The 16,952-nt window shown below is 57.2% G+C and overlaps 1 protein-coding gene and 1 long non-coding RNA gene across 3 annotated transcripts; one reads left to right on the plus strand and one right to left on the minus strand.

Annotated features, from left to right (window-relative positions):
• The first annotated feature begins 35 nt into the window (after positions 1 to 35).
• Positions 36 to 3,784, plus strand: LOC146757855 (uncharacterized). Its single transcript, XR_014936006.1, has 2 exons — positions 36 to 100; positions 3,405 to 3,784. It is a non-coding gene; the product is annotated as an uncharacterized LOC146757855 (long non-coding RNA).
• HM13 (histocompatibility minor 13) lies at positions 3,726 to 15,464 on the minus strand. Of its 2 annotated transcripts, XM_015882079.3 has the most exons (13): positions 15,271 to 15,464; positions 14,079 to 14,177; positions 12,850 to 12,932; positions 11,870 to 11,958; positions 11,100 to 11,185; positions 10,858 to 10,983; positions 9,149 to 9,206; positions 8,590 to 8,673; positions 8,233 to 8,269; positions 7,149 to 7,251; positions 6,603 to 6,688; positions 4,495 to 4,688; positions 3,726 to 4,110 (listed from the first exon to the last, which is right to left on the minus strand). In XM_015882079.3, exons 1-12 carry the CDS (start codon positions 15,439 to 15,441, stop codon positions 4,538 to 4,540), a joined length of 1,173 nt encoding a protein of 390 aa, XP_015737565.1. In that variant the 5' UTR covers positions 15,442 to 15,464; the 3' UTR covers positions 3,726 to 4,110; positions 4,495 to 4,537. The 2 variants fall into 2 exon arrangements, with proteins under 2 accessions (XP_015737565.1, XP_015737566.2); XM_015882080.3 differs by lacking the exon at positions 4,495 to 4,688.
• Between the last annotated feature and the right edge of the window lie 1,488 nt (positions 15,465 to 16,952).

Raw genomic sequence — 16,952 nt, forward strand, 5'->3', positions numbered from 1 at the left:
CCATGGAGACGGGGGCGGAATGGGGCGGGGGGGGGGGGGCACCTGCAGCACGGAACGGGACCGGGACACGACCACCCCGTGGGGACAAGGAGACACCCCGGTGAGCGGCACCTGGGGCCGGTTGGGTGGCGGTAACATTCGTGCGGTCTGAAGACGAAAACAGAAACCCGGTCCCTGCCCTAAAGGGTTTCCGATCTAAGCGTTAATTAGCGTTAATGATCGCTACCTTTTTAGCCCGCACCTGCAGGGAGGTGCGGTCACGGTTCAGCGGGGGCCGGGCGGCATCGAGAGGGGCTGCTGCTCGGGGACACCCCCCCCCCCCCCCCGGTACAGCTGAGACCCCTCCGGGCACCGTGTGGACAAGTGGGCACGTAGGTGTGTGCATGAGGTTCACACCTTGTAGCTGCACACACATGCACGGCACACACACACATACACAGATGCAGACCCATGCATGGGCAGATGCACGTGCATCCAGCTGCATGGGGTCGGTGTGCAGGGATTGCTGCGGCTGCAGGGAGCCGAGCCGTCCTGCCCTCATGGCAGGGGTTTGTTGGAGGTCAGAGCCCCCCCCGCCCCCCCGGTTTCCATCCCTGGCTCTATGCGGAGCCGCAGCAGCCTCCTGTGGCACGCAGTGAGCCGAAGGCCTCCCCTCATCCTCCTCCTCTGCAAAGAGGGGCAGCCCTGCAGAGCCGTGCACACGATGGGCCTTTAACCCCATCACCTCCGTCTCTGCCCTGCCAGCCCGGCTGGGAGAGCAGCATCCCCCAGTCCCTCCATCCCCCTGCCCCCCCACCCCCACCCTTTGTGAGCACCTCCAGCCCCTCTGTCACCGTCCCTCTGTCCCGGCGCGGTTCCCAGGGTGGGCACAGCTCTGGGGTCGCCCCCTCCATTCAGTTCCTCGCGGAGGGCCTGGTGCTGCCCGGTTCCCACCACTGCTCTCAAAGCCACTAATTAGCCCCCATCTGGCGGCGCTGGCCCGGCCGCGGCGGGGAGGCCGAGGACATTGTGCACAGCAATGAATGCCTTTCAGCACAGCCGGGCGCCCGCCAGCTGCGCAGCCAACAATACGGCACGGCTGGGACGAGCCAGCGCGGAGCATCGGCCACCCCGGGTGGTTTGGGGACAGCGATGGGTGTCCCACGGCCGCCCCATCCCGCAGCGTGGCTCTGAGGGACCCCCTGGCACTTGTGATGATGGAGATACCGGCCCTTTGCCGCTGCTTTGGCCGCAGTTGGGAGCGGTTGTGCCGCTGTGTGTGCAGGGCAAGACGGATGGCTTCATTTCCATCTCAATTCTGGGAAAGGGGCGCACGGTTCGGTAACAGCGGTCTCGGCCATATGGCGCTGGCGGGGCGCAGCCTGGCCGGGATTGCGGCTGCTTTGCGCCGTGTTGGGGTTGCCCGGCAGCACAGCACATCAAAGCGCCCGGCCGATCCCCCCAACACGGCACCGGACGGACCACACAGGGCACAGCTGTAACGTGGGGATGATGGGGACACGGCCACAGCCCCACGGCAGCACCCAGCACTGCGCGGGGCTCAGCAGCTGGGCCGTATTTTGGGGGGTGGGGCTTAGGATGGGCTTTGCAGCCCCCAGCCCAAACGGCGACGGCAGCAGGACAGGCTCAGGAAGGACGAGTTATCGTGGTAGCGTGCATTGGGATGCAGATACGTGGCTGAGCAGCACGGACCTGCATGGATGCACAGACCTGCAGACACTGGGATTCAGGCTGGGTGTCCTCCAAGCTAATGAAGGCCCCCAGCTGTGAATACACACCCCAAAACCCAGACTGGGGTTGTGCTTTGCCTCCAGCTTAACCATCCCGACACCTACAGCTCCTCAGCACCCGCTTTACCCCGAATCAGGCTCCTGGCAGAGCAGGGCACTGTGCAGCCCCAACCTTTCCTTGGGGCCAGCGGCACCCGTTACACAGCTGGAGAAGGGCTGAGGCCTGAGAAAAGCCCCCCATGCGTTCCCCTCCCTCCTTCTCCCTTCCCGTTCCCGGCTCCATCCGCTGCAGCCCAGACCAGCTGGAGCCAGGCGGCCCTTCCTGGGATTTATTCCAGCTTCCTGCCCCTCCTCGCCAGCAGCCCGGGGATGGGGCTGCTCTCTCCTGCTTCCTCTCCCCGCTCCCAGCCGACGGTCAGGCGCCGGCACTCCGTGGGACCCCGGCTCTCATCAAGCAGCAACCCCACAGTCAGCAGGCATCCCAATGTCCTGGTGCTGCAGCTGGGCTGGGGGGATGCTTGGACAAAGCAGATGCAGTGGGGTGCAGCATCCGGCAAACATCCCCACATCCCAGCTGGGGAAGACACGAGGGTGTGAGCGGCAACACTTCTTAACTCCGTGCTCGGCATCTGAACCCCCTTTGCACCCACAGCCCACCCCACGGGGGCACAGGGCTGAGCAGCAACACAAGGAGCGGGTGCCCACGGGCATCTGCACAGCTTTCCAACCCCAAGCTCCACAGCTGCAGCAGGCTGGCTCTGTCCTGTCCCAGTTTCCCAGATGGAGGTTTCACACTGGAGCCGGGGCGTTTGCATTTCCGTGTCCTTCCCCTAAGCCGGAGGGACCCTGCGGTGAAGGGAAGGTGGCCCAGACAGAGCGGAGCCGTGCAGCCGCTGCAGGACCCAGGTGCAGCTCGAGCGGGTGAGCCCGGGGCCGCCCAGGCGCCAGCTTTGCTCCCAGCTCCTTGCAGGGCCCGAGCGCTTCCTTCCTCTAGGACCTGCCCAGCTTATCGGCAGGGCAGGGCTGGGGTGACCCCAAACTCTCCCCTCTCTGCCTTCCGCTCCCCGTGGGCCTTTAGAGAGCCCTCAGCTCTGCAAGCAGGAGCAGGGAGCAAAGAGACAGCAGGCAATGCAACGGCCTGGGGTACAACGTGCACCCCAACACAGCCCCACACTACCCCAAAAACTGCATGATGAGCACAAGAGCATCCTGGCACTATGATGCCCCTGGTCAAAGCTTGGGAGGATGCAGGGCCCCATAGGACACAGTGCTGGACCCACAGCCCCAAGCAGGGTGCTGCGCCCCGCAGCACAGCCCGTGTCATTTTCCATGGGACGCTGGAGGCTGCTGAAATCACATCTGGAGTCTAGACTCAGCGACTCCATGGGCTGGGCCTGTCGGCCGCACCGTGCCCAGGCCCTGCTGCACACTGTTTGCTTAGCTGGAGGTATTTAATTGGAATTAAAGTGGCCCCTCTTGTTTTTGCGGACGGGACTGTTGGAAAAGGAGCTGTAAGTCATAGAAAACATCTGTAGGAGGCTGCGAAGGGTCATTAGATGGCAGAACGCAAGGCGCCACTTTTAGTGCTCGCAGCCGACGTGGGGAATAATAGCTCAATATGGCTTTTGTGGAGGGGCTGCCAAGCCAGAGAGCACTTTCTATTTATTCTGGCAGAGGAGACGGCAAGAGATGCGGGATCCTTCATATGCAGGCCCCGAGGCAGCCAGGGATGACACCGCGAGCTGCCCACAGCCCCCTCCTACCCAAAGGGCTCAAACCTCCCTGCTGGGCACAGCAGCCATGGCCCTAAACCTGGGCCTGTAGCAAGAGGCCAGAGAAAGGCAGAGCACTGCAGGAGGAGAAGGTCTCTTGGAAACATTCAGACCAGAGCAAGGGCCCAGACCCCGTGGGAAGAATAAGGCTGCTGGTGGGGTCAGGACTCCCATCCATGGCTTATGCACCAGCAGCCAAAAGTCACCACCCCGTTCCCTGTCCTTCCTTTGAGATGGTTTAATATGAGAGAAAGCAAATGCACAATACAAAATTTAAAAACCGGCCTGTGTTTTGTCCCCTGCCTGCTCTGCACTCACGGAGGAGACAAAGCAAAGGGGAGCGTGGCTGCGCGGCCCCGGGGGGCAGCAGGAGGGGTGGATATGTGGTGTACATCAATACCCCACCTGGGAGGGCTGCTCCAACACACACAACACGATGCTCTGGCACAACTGCTTCGTCTGTCACTTGCAAAGGGTCTGGAAGGGCCCCAACCTGGCAGCGCCAGGGTTGGTCCCATGGGCAAGGTCACTTCTCTTTCTTGTCAGCTTCTGTCATCTCCTCTTTGGAGGCCCTCGGCACCTCCTTGGGGGTAGAGCTCTCCTCATAGCTGGGGACAGAGAGATGAGAGCAGAGAGGTTAGCAGGGTCAGCACCCAGCCCACAGCCTGGTGCATCCAGGAGCCCAGCACTGTGTTTGGGTTTGTCACAGGATGGTGACCAAGGTGGGGGTGTTCTCATGCCCCTGGACACAGGGATGTGAGTGCTGCCCCACTGCAACCACCCACAGCCATGGAGGGGAGGGGGACGACAGAGGGGCCAGGCCAGCTCTGCAACTGGGCCCTAAAGGAGGAAAGCTGGGAGCACACCAGGGCAGCCTTTCCCTTTTCATGATTTCCTCCCCCACCCCCCCGACAAAGGAGGGGCAGCCAGCCCACAGCAGTGAGGTGACAGCTGCTGCATGGGGAAAGGGCAGAGCTAGAATAAGCCCCTACCTGGCCAGAGCGACAGACAAAGAAAGGGCACCACGTGCAATTGCTACATGGCACTGGGGCTTTGCTGCCGGCGTCGGCGGGGACAGGACAGATTCTGCTGCATGGAATCAGCAAGGCTGGCTGGCGAGCCGGACACGGTGGGGAAGTGGGTAAGCCTTGGTGTGTGTGGCAAGATTTCAGCAGAGGATTCATAGCTGCAGGAGACAGGAAGCAGGAAGGGAAAGGGGGAGGGATAGGCCAGAAAGGAGAGGGGGGGAGAGAGAAAGAAAAAGCAGAAGAGTTGCTGAGTGAGACAGCTGCAAACCCTGTGCGGGCAGCACAGGATCCCCTCCGTCTGCTGGTACCTCCAGGCTGGCCCAGTGCCATGCTGCAAGAGCTGACACTCAGGGAAGAGGCAGCTCCTGCTGGCATGAATGGAACTGGACAGCTGGAATCTGTGGGGGTACGAGCCTGGGTGCTGTGCTGGCAACAAGAGCAGCACAGGGGCTGTGTGGGAAGCAGACCCCGTGTCTCATGTGGGGCTGGAGGACAGAGAAGCCTTCCCACACCTGACATCTAAAGACTGCAGAGCAGATGGGAGTGGGAGGCTCAGAAGGCTGAAAGCTGTAAGTCTAGTGCCAGCCAGCTCTGCTCCACTGGGACCCCTTCCCTAGGGCTGCAGCACAAAGCCACCCGCTCCACCTACCCTGCAGCACAGCCCGCACAGAGCCTCGCCGCCCTCTCCCAGCCACTTCATGCATGGCTGAGACCACAGGGACTGACTCAGCGGAGCCGGTGTAGCACAAAGGTGTAGGAGAACTACACCTGGGTGGGGGGGATTACTGCAGCAGGGGCCACTGGTCTGCAGGTAGCAGCCTTGCCACATCCTGCTTTCTCTAGAGTGACTTCAGGGGGGAGCAGTCAGCTTTGTTGCTGGTGCAGCCCATGCTCAGTGCTCTACATGTTCTTATTCCCCCATAGGCAGCTGCCAGGTTCCCTGAGCACCGCGCTGACCCAGGGGCCAGCCCTGCAGCTTGTCTCTCCCATGCGTTTCCTGGCACAGAGGAGGTGCTGCTGTGAGCAGCTGAGTCACCACACACAGGGAGAGCGGCTGCAGGATCCCAGGTGCACAGGAAGGACGATCCCAGGACACTCAGTGCCTGCAGCAGCGTCAGAAGTAAACATCAAAGCAGAGGCAGGTGCTGCAGGGCTGTGGAGCCAGCCCAGCTGACAGCCCGGTGGGAACACGCATACCTGCGTCTCCCAGGGGAGGGGAAGGAGGCCAGGGGCAGCCCCGCTCCCCATTGTGCAGCTGCTACAGCCCAGGCCCCACTCAGGCACTGTTTTCCCTCTGAGCAGGGTGGGGGTCCTCCCCAAGCACAGGAACCCCAGCAGCCTTGGTGGGATGCTTCCTTCTCTGCTTCAGGTGTCCTCAGGCAAGCAGCTGTGCTGGGGCTACCACAGAGCCCCAGGCACACAAAAGCCAAGCACAGTGGATAAACAGCTCTCTGTCAGCCTGGGGTGGGATTTACTCTGCCCAGAGCAAGGGAACAGCATGCAGGAGACCAAAGCTGGCCTGTCTGCAGTCAGTGGGAAGCAGCTGGATAAACTGGGGAAGAGAAAGGCTGCAGCCAAGACCCCTTTTTATAGACCCCTTCATTTCTGCAGGCCCAGGGCTGCAAAGTGTCTCCTTTATCCAAGCAGAGAGGCTGGGATGTGCTTGAACCAGCCCTGGCTGCTCTCGCAGCTGGATCCAATTCCATTCTCCCCCACCCACGGGCCCTGGGACACAATGACCAAGTATCTCCGCACCAGGTGTGCGGTCCCACCCTCCCCTGCCTGCCAGCGCATGGGAAGAGCTTGTCACCAGAGCGTAAAGCAATACCAGATGCTGCCTGCCTGTTGGTACGGCACCAAGGCTCCCACACGGCTACGAGGAGGTGGCTGGAGCCAGGGCCAGCGTGTAGAAACACAGACCCACTCCCTCCGCCTACACACATGCACTCACACACCCAGAGCATGCCCAGATGAACCCGTCCCTCCAGCTGTGCCCAGGCATGGGAACATCTGCATGCTTCATGTGCTCCAATGCCACAGGCAAAACAGCTCCATCCTCAGCTGAGGCTCACCTGAACATTTCAGTTACTTCTCCTTTTGCCAAGGCCACAAGAAGCGGGAATCCGATACACGCGGGGACCAGGTACAGAAGAGCAGGCTGCCAGGAAGGAAAACAATTGTGAAACCAACCCACAAATTAACCCAATCCTCAGTAGGAGGGCAGGGAATGCTGGCCTTCTCCCTCTGCACCTGTGGCATCTGTCACAGTGGTTAAAGCTCCGGAAAGCTGCTTCAGGAGCAGCTAATTTCATCTTCTAACTTGGCCCCCATGCAGAAAAGCAAAAGCACCCACAGCGTGCACGCTCCTAGAACCTCCCTTGCTCTGCAGTTCAAGGCAGCTCGGCTGCAAAGAGCCCCCAAAGCACCAACCCGGATGAGTGACCCTGCCTGCTTCAGCAGGGCTCAGTTCCAGAGCTCTGAGCAGGGAAAAGGCACAGAAAAAGCAAAGCCAAGAGAAGGAATGCATCTACTTTTTCCTGGCGTGATGTGGGACACTTGTGGCCAGGCTAGCGTGTCAGACTGCATGCATCTGTGCGAGGCAGCAAAGCAGAGCTTACCTGAGCGTGCTTGAAGATGTGCATGATGAATATGGTCAGGCCCAGCCCAAAGATGTAGGCCACAAAGCTGGTGTAGAAATACGTGTGCGTGTTCTTCTTTAAGCTGTAGGGAAGGGAACAGAGAGTCTTGGGCTGGGGCTCTGGAGTGCCAGGGGCTGAAAATAAACCAGCTCAGCTATGCTGGGCATCTCCTGTTATGCCTGCTCATGGGCTAGCACAGACACTGCCACCAGCACAGTCCCCAGTCCCATGAATGCAGTACAAGCCTGGATGGGTAAACACCAATGCATGGTGGTGGGAAAGGGAAGGAGATGCATGATCCTGCTGCTGGATGGCTGCAGGGCATAGGGGTCAGGGCTGGGACCCAGGAGGGGTCCCACAGCTGCTTTCCTCTGGCAGCCCACTCCAACACAGTGTTTTATCACAGGCAGGCTGCAGGAGCTGGTGCAAGCAGGATGTGGGTGGAAACACCTGGAAACGCTGGCACAGACTGGGAGGGTCTGTGCAACACAAGAGGAACGAGGCCACACCATGGCAGTGGCACAGAGCTGCCCATTCCCAGCTGCTCCCGAGCTGGAGACTTTCGGTGTGGGGTAACTGCTGAAAGCTACACCCTGGTGGCAGGTGCAGCTCCCTGCGTAGGAAGGAGCTGCGTTCCCCAGCATCTGCCCAGAGGCAGTGAGCACTGCCAGGCTTTGACTGGCACCCGTGTGAGCAGCGCGTCCCAGCTGCCAGCACCTCAGTTCTTTCCCACGCTGCCTCTTCTCTGCAAAGCTCCTGCACTTTGGCATGTGAGCCAGTGAGGCCCCACAACGCTGCTGACCTGGCCCCTTCCCACGGCTTGTCCTTCTGCCCCATGCACAGCAATGATCACCCCAACATTCAGGACTTACCCACACCCCAGCCCTGCTCATCTCCACTTTTCAAAGAGCTTCCTCCTGCACCTCCCTCTTCCAGCTCCTCTCCCACATCCCCAGTCCCAGATGAGAGCACACGACTGTGCTCCCAGCTTCTCCTTTACAACAAACAGCTCACGAGGCTGCAAGATTCAACCTGTCAGGTCCCTTCCCGACCACCCACTCACCTGATGTCAAAGCGCAGCAGCAAGGCGATGAAGATCCCTGCAGGGAGAAGGGGAGAGGATGGAGCCTGACAAAAGGCTGAGCAATCCCACTGCCCCCATGCGGTCATCCCTGGGCTCACAGTGCCCTCTCGTGGCACAAGGCATAGAGACAGCACAGGGACAGCACTGCACGATGCCTGGCCGTGGTGGGACACCCATAGGGCTCTAGAACCCATGCAGCACCCAGCCCAGGTGGAAGACTGTGGGGCTCAGGCAGGACAGAAGGCAAAGCAAGGTGAGGCGAGGAAGCCACCTGCTCAGGTACCCTTGGCCAATTCAGATGCAATCCCGACCACTTTCTCCCTCTTGTGTCCGTACCTGGAATGACAATGTCTCCCAGCCCCAGCATGGCAAAGTTGTCCGCCTCCAGGCCCTTCTCCAGCAGGTCCTGAGGGAAAACCACTACAAGCAGAAAGAAACAGTGAAGGAGAGAATGGGCTGATCAAACTCAGCACTGCTGAGCCTGGCAAAAAGGGGACAAAGGCAGGTCAGGTCCTCTAGCCCTACCCCAAGCCCTGCAGCTCCAACCCTGGACACCGGAGTGGGAAACCGAAGGATTCAGGACCTGCCCCACATGCAGGTTTCAACCACAACTCCCAGGACCAAAGCCACTGCCCACCCCCAAACCATCAATTCACCCCTCCAGTGCAGTTGTTGGGTTCGGGGTAACTGCCACCCCTGGCAGTGCTGGTGAATCCAGCCAGCTAAGGGCTTTCCAGTCTCTCCCCACTACCTGGCTGACGCAAGGGGCTGCTGACAGGGAGTCTTCTAGCAGCCCCTTCCTGCCTGTATCTTGCCTTCCAAACCAAATGCCTGGGGCAGAGCTGGGGGTAGAGCATGAAGCTGCTGCTCCTGCACACAAGGAACAGCTACTCACGTTTTATTGGGGCCTCAAACGATTTGGCAACTGTCACCATCACATTGGTACCGAAAACCTAAGGGAAAGCAGAGGAGTCCAGGGTGACCATGGCTGCATGGGGACAGGCACACAATTAGTGGCATGAAGCTTTCCCACCAGCAGCACTGAGTACAATGTATACATTGATACATTGGGTACCCCAGGTCCTGGGGAGAGAGCACACAGAGCAAAACCCACTGGGCCTGCAGCAATGATTAGGCTGCATTCAGCCCCAGTGAGACACTGTGATACAACACGCAAAACAATGCAGGATGTTACCTTCAACAGCGACCAGAGAACTGGTCAGATGAGCAACATTTTGCTCTGAGGTCATTTATCAGTATTGCACTGTCAGCTTTAAATGTTGGCATATTTTGGAGAGAGGACCGTAAGCATACAGGTCAACCACCCTAACTTCTATTCCTTTCCAGCCCCCAGCCTCCAGTCTTGGCTACACCAGCAGTAAGCAAATAAAGCACATGCTGGTTAATGCTAGAGCTAGTGATTAATGAGAAGTCTTAAAACAAGCACTCCCTTAAGGTGCAGCATGCTCTGCACATTGCCAGGAAGTGACAGGACTCTACAGTGGGACCAGGAAAAAGCATCATATGCAAGTTCTCCTCAGGGTTATGCAGGGACACCTTATCATTGGTTGACAGAGTGATTCTTCTTCCTTCTTGAAACCCTCCTTGGATCTCACTGCAATTAAGTCCATGCCAAGATCCAAATGCCTATTTCCTGCAGGAGGGCACAGCAAGGGGTTCTCCACTTCAGAGAGACTGATCTGCTGGTGAAGCTGACCTCATTGGGCAGCAACAGGAAGTGAAGGATGCTCACACCCCAAGCAGAGCACAAGGCATTGGTAAGGCTGACTGCTCCCAGTCCACACTGCTGGAAGAAGCAGCAGGAAGACCAAGAAGCCGCACAGCTGACTCCTCTGACACAGGCAGCACTGGCCAAGTACAAAATAAGACACAGTAGCCAGGCTCAAACAGCAAGGGATTACTCAGGCAGCTGTAGCACTGCTGGACAGACCCCAAGGTATGCAAGTTTTAAGACTTTTGGAAACGGAGTAATTCAGAAAGTGGAAGCAGACAGGAAAAAACGAGGAATACAGACAGTAAACAGGACTCCGGAGAAAGGGATTCAGAACCATTGCAGAAAGATAAGGAAAATCTCAGAATAAAGACACTGGAGTGCTGCACTGGCTGAGGGAAAATGTCTGGAAGCATTCCAGTATTTAGTTCTATGTGCAAGAGAACAGAAGGATGCTAACAATGCTGCCAGATGACAGAGCTGAGGAACTAATACAAGCAGGATCAGCACATCCCAGAACAGCCTCATCTTCCAGCCAGGTACAGGGCAGACCTTAGTTATAAATGCAGGTCACCAGGATGGGACACACTGAACACATGGGCAGCCTACAACAGCCAGACTCCCAGATGAGATCCCTGCCCACCCTGGGCTCTCCAAACCAAATATGTTTTAAGATACATTTGCTGATCCACATTCTGTCATCGTTTGATTCTGTCATCATCCCCACCACACCCGTTTGGGTTGAGGAGGTGGAAATCTTGAGTGAAAGTATGTGTCCAGCCAGTACGCTGCCTCTGAAGAGGCACAAGGCCACACACGCCTTCTGCCAATGGCTGCAACTCGCATCTGCCCCATGGAATGCTCCCGTTTACCCAGAAGACGTCGTAGATGAAGAGGCCCCCAAGCAAGATGCAGCCAGTGCTGACGTTGTTCAAGTGCAGCAGCTCCACTCCATTGAGGGAAAACGCCAGCCCAAAGAGATTGTTGGCAATCCAGTGCTGAAAACAACAGGAAAAGGAGATATGGGTTTCACAGCATGTGCAGAGCCACGGTCTTGCATCCCAGACCCCAGTCTGAGCCCAGTTCCTCCCAAGGAGAGTTGAAGCTTACTCACCTTCCTCAGCAGGTACCAGACCCCGACAACACTGCTCAGGGCCAGGCATACAAGATCCTTGGTATCAAACTCGTAATTCACTATTTCTGCAATAAAACAGAGAAGTCACATTTGAGGCAGTCCTGGCAGCTCTCCTTCCTGTGCAAGGTAGAGAAAGCCAAGTTCACATCAGGGCACCAACACAAACCCCAAAAGGGGACTGTCTCCCAGCCCACAGCCACACCCACAGTCATCACGTCCAACCTGCACATAAGCATACAGCCCGCACTGGCAAGCCCAGACCTTCCTGTCAGACTCTGCCACATGGACAGCATCTGTGATGCTTCTGTCAGTAAGGAAATTGGATTCAGGCACTCTCCTATGGCAGATCTTCTCACTCTTCCTGCACCCAGTTAACTCCTGCTGGTATCAGTAGAGGTATTCCTTTACCAATAAAGCTACTGGGCAGATACTTACCAAATCAGCCTACCAGTGCAGGGACTTGAGCAGTCAGTACTACGTTACCCAATGAGCTTAAAATGCGGTGCATTTAACATCAGCTCCCCTCTGTAACACTGTTTCTGGGGCTTCCCTGCCAGCCAGAGATAATCAACAGGGAGAGTGCCAGTCAGTGTAAGATCACGCACGTGTCCGTGGAGAGCTGGCAGGGCTTACAGCAGGACACACGAGGCACAGAAAGGAGCAAGAGGCAAGTCTCTGAGGTTGTTTTAAAGGGCTGTATGTTGAAACAAGTGAGCAAGAAACAGAAACAGAGTGGCAAGCCGGCGTACCTTCCTTGCTCTCCCCGGAGCCCTGGGTGAAGAGGAGCTGGTATTGTTTGTTGGGGAAATTTGCAGGGAAGAATCTGTTCATCATGGGGCTGAAATGAGAGTTGGAGAAAAAGGAAAGTTCTACAGAAATCCCACACGGGGCCCTGCCTTCACCTCTGCATGACAGCACTGCAGCGTGAAGTGTCAGCCTCCCAGCAGGACAAGGAAGTCCCAAGTTATGCCACGTCAGGGACCAGCGTAAGCCCCACCTTGTCACCAAGCATGGGAGCTCATCCTCCCCAGAGGTCTGACTTGCCTGCATGTGGCTGTCCCTAGAAACGCTCTAAGGAAACAGGCACAACGTATCATGTGCAGGAAGCGAGAACCCATCCTTAGTGTGCATGCACTGGAGACAAACAGTCCCCAGGTACTGCACAGATCTGCTCACCCAGAACTGACTATGCCACTAGAAGACAGCTCTGCTTCTGAACTGAGAGCAAAGATGAAGCCTGAGCAGAACAGCAGCACTGCTCTAGGGAAAGCATCTGGTCCCCAGTGTCTCACAGCTCAGGAAACAGGAAACAGATTTTAGTTTATCTGTTACTGAAACAGCGCGAGGTTTCAGCACTTTGCACCAAACAATACTGCAAGACACCAAGGATGGTGCCACAAAATCCAGCTGCCAGTTTCAACTGATCCGGAAAAGGGAACAAGGGTGTTGAGGAGCTCTGTCCTCCACAGCAGTTCCTCGGTGTGTGATGGTGGTGGGACCCACACCTTCAGGAGCTCAAGGCAGGTGGGACTCCTGAGCCTTTGGGATCACCTTGCTACCCCCTAGAGAAGGGATCACGACACACTCCAGACCTGCCTCCCCAAAAAGCTGTCCAGATCCACCAAGAGAAAACAGGCAGCAAGCCAGGACTTGGCTCTGCCACAAAGCATCAATGCTCCACAACATCCAAATCAGCCCAACACCCCACAGCCTTGTGGCTGCACCCTACCTGATGGTGTGGGACAGGGCGAGGATCCCCAGCACAAAGAAATACATAGAAAGCAGAAGATTGATGTACTCTTGAGAGAATATCTGCAAGACAAAACCACAGAGAGGTTACAACTGCATTCTCCCAGCACGAAGCATAAGAAAGTGCTTAATGTGGTAACTGGCAGCTGTTCTGTCCGTGCCCCAGGGAAACAGGAAGAAGAGTTGGAATAACCCAAATTCTTGCATTGCTAATATAAAATAAATTGGAAAGAGCAAAACAAGCACAACAGGCCTGTGAGCTGTTACATACCTATGAGCTACTCAGTTAATAAAAAAAGTAAGTCCTGTGCTGCAGAAAGGAGGACAGAGCCTCCCCACTGCATCCCCACAGGGCAGCTGGAGCAGGGAGAGAGGCAGCACTGTCTTCCCTGCCCCACTTTAGCAGGGTATTATTAGATCTCCTGCCCTCCAAAACACACACTGCCTTTCCTCAGGACCACATCTCTAATTCAGAATGTGCTAAAGCCTGCGTGTTCTCATAGGAGGAAGAACACTGGAGCATCAGAGCTTAGGGCAGGATGCAAATATTACATGGAAAAGCCACAGATCACATAGTGGTTTTCACAAAGTCAAGCTACACATTCAGCGTGTCCTTTCCTGGTGCCTGCAGAAGACCCTTGCAGAGGCTGGAAGGGTCTGTGGATCTGGGAGCTGTTTTATTACCCCACCACTACCACCAGAGGCTTGGCTGATGCTCTACTTTACTACCCTAAAGGAGGAGCCAGCATGAGCTGGGAACCAGAGGTGCTTGAAATCAAGGCAGCTTTTCCATATGACCTAAAGCACCTGCTGCTGATATTACTCCCCCATGATTCAAGAACTCATTAATTCAGCCTGTTGGATCTGCACATCTAAGAGGCTTCAGCTGGACACACATGGGCTCGCTCATGAACTCATCTTCACCAGCAATTAGCCAGGGCCACAGCTGAGATGCCTTCAGAAGCACAGCAAGAAACACAACAGACAGCGACATTTGCAATTCAAAAGTGCTTGATCCCCTTCGGTTTTGGTCTGTGCACCTCCAGATCACCCCAAGGAGGCAAAAAAAAATCCAGGGGTGAGCTCAACTCTCAGCAGCTCTGAATTACCCAAATGCTACACAGCATGGGGAGAACTCTTGAGAACAGCCACAGCATGGAGGAGGCAGGCAGCACGTTCATGGCACATCAACGCTGTTTGCTCACTTACTTTAAAGAAGAGGTAGAGGCCCAGAAGGGTGCAACTGGCAACGATGGGAAAACGAGCAGCATCTCGGCTGGTAATGGTCTCTGGCATCTCCGAGGAGTTCTATGGAAGGAAGGAGAGGACAGAAGTGGATTACCTGGTGGCCCACGCTCTGGCTTTGTACCTGAGCAGTCAGTCAGGGGCTCCTGCTGACTCCCAGTTGTCCCCAGGGCTGCAATTGGGTCACAGGCAGAGCCCAAGATGGAAGAAAGCAGAACCGTCTGCATTTGTCCTTCCAAGGGCTGTCACAACTCACTGCATTTTTCCTCTTGAGAAAGGAGAAACCCTGCCTCCCACACTGCCATTTTTCCTTCTTCGCTTAGAACAACGCTGTGCACCTTGTTGCTCATGCCTGGCCATTCCCACATCCTCCCCATCTGTGCACACCATATGTCGCTCACCCTCTGAACGCCATTTCTCTCCAATCACTTTCTCGTTCCTCACCTCACTTCTGGGCCACTCCTTGTGCTCAGAAAACCCAGATTCCTCAAACCACTTCAGTTCCTGAAATAGCTCAGCACCAACACAGCCAATCTCCCTCTGAGCCACCTCCCAAGAGAGACCCTCAGCACTGTGCAGGTCGATTCCCTCCCCAGCTCTTTTCCCATCACAGAAGGGGCTGTGCTCTCAAGGCTGGAATCTCTGGCAGCAGCCACCCCTGTCCATAGCTGCCCAAAGCATTTTGGCAGGAGCCGCCGTGCAAAGCGACTGTGAAACAACAGCAGCGTGGCCAAAGCACAGCAGCTGCCCAAGGAAACACAGCTCCCTGCGGTGTGCAGGAGGAGAAACACCCGCAAAACCACAGCCAGTCCGTGCTGCAGACCTTCACTGCACCGTAACAGCTGATACCATTAAACTAAAGCATAGCAGCAGATACAGGGGGTCAGAACATCTCAGAGCAGCCTGTGTGAATGCAGGGACCCAGCTGCCGGGCTCTGAGCACCGGGGGTGGGTCACGAACCCCAACATCGGAGCGCAGGGACCAGCTGGGGTCGGGCAGAGCAGCGGGGGGGTCCAACGCGAGGGGGGGGCGGGGGCAGCCGGGCTGCGGGGGGGCTCCGGGCCCAGCACAGCTCCGGGGCCCAGCAGGGCCGTCCCGGTCCGCTGTGCTGTGAGGGGGCCGCGTTCCCGGTGGGCGGTAGGCCCTGGGGGGTACCTTGCTCTTGGCGCAGCTGACGGAGCGTAGAGCCCCGAAGAAGATGGGCAGCAGCGCCATGAGGACGAGGCTGCCGTAAGCCAGGGCGATGCCCTCGGGGGTGGCGGGGGGCCGGGCGCTGGCGGCGGGCACGGCCTGAGGCCCCGCGCTGCCGTTCTGCGCCTCCGCCATGGCGCCAGGGACACGTCCCCCCTACCGGCCGGAAGTGCGTCACACGGCGCGTCAGCTTCCGGCAACAGGGGGCGCGTTGCTAGGAGACACAGAGCTGTGCCCCCCCCCCCCCAGGACTAGGCCGCAGCCTGACTCTATGCTTTGCTGCCCCATGGAGATCCTGCTTTACCACCACAGGCACCACTACGTGCCTGGATCCCTCTAATGAAGGCCTTAATCCCCCTCCCCCTATTACAGTGGAAGTATATCACACTGTGTCCCACAGCAGCTGTCCCTTTGGAGGGCAGGGGGCAGCATGGCAGGGGGCTGCAATGGGGTGTGCACATAAAGGGTCTGCCTCCTGGTTGAGCTCAGCACTGAGGATGTGAAGGAGAACACTGAGTAAATGTGGAAGGGGAGGTGGAGAGTTACTGCCAGGAGGGGAGGAAACTCTTGGAAAGGGCTGACAATAGCAGGACACGGGGAAATGGTTTGAAGTTAAAAGAGGGAAGATTTAGGTTGGATGTCAGGGGGAAGTTCTTCACTAGGAGAGTGGTCAGGGCCTGGAACAGGCTGCACAGGGAGGTTGCGGATGCCCCGTCCTTGGAGGTGTTCAAGGCCAGGTTGGACGGGGCCATGGGCAACATGATCTATGGGGTCTCCATGGGGATCTATGGGGTCTATGGGGTCTCTATGGGGATCTATGGGGTCTCCTGGGCTACCTGATGTAGTAAAGGTGTATGTTTGGTGGCCCTGCCAGGCAGGGGGGTTGGAACTACATGATCCTTGAGGTCCCTTCCAACCTGGGTCATTCTGTGATTCTGTGATTTGTGCAGCAGGGTCTGGGGGATCCCAGTGTCCTGGCAGGGGGAGCTGATCACCCTTATATCACCCTTATGGATCCCTTCCAGCTCGGGATACCCAATGGCTGCAGATCCCATGGCACGAGGTTGGTCCTGCTGATGGATTGCAGCACTGCGCTGTGTCAGCTCAGACATGTTTACCCCACTGCCAGGATCTGAGCTGACAACCTGCCTGAGACAGGAGCACAGCGGTGGTTGCCTAAGTATGGACAGTGTTTTGTGAAGGGAGACAGAAGATGGGACGCAGGACAGAGATGAGCCCATACCACGTGTGAGCTGGGTCCGGGAGTCCCCAGCTTCAACTCCAGCCCTGGGCTGGTTGTGTGCTCTGTCCTGCTGCATGTCCCCTGCACACCCCCAGCCCACCTGTGGCTGTGCTCAGCAGAAACCTCTCTTAGAGAAATGCCTTGTCAATGGAATCAAACTTCCTGTGCTGTTGGATATAGGCCAGAGCTCTGATGGAAAACTGGCCAAAACGTGTGTTTTCTTTGTGAATATTCCCTCCCTCTGAGCTGCTGGCAGCCCGGCCATGTCACTAAGCCACCTCTTTCTCCTCAGTGCCATCATGTCCTCCTCTCCATGGCTGCGATGTCCCACGGTCCCTGGTGCTGCCCGCACCCATCACCACAGCCCTGACTTGGCAGCTGCTCTCTCTGAGGCTCAGCAGGG

The sequence above is a fragment of the Coturnix japonica genome, chromosome 19, assembly GCF_054131305.1.
Source record: "Coturnix japonica strain WE chromosome 19, WE-NBRP24, whole genome shotgun sequence".
NCBI lineage: Eukaryota > Metazoa > Chordata > Aves > Galliformes > Phasianidae > Coturnix > Coturnix japonica.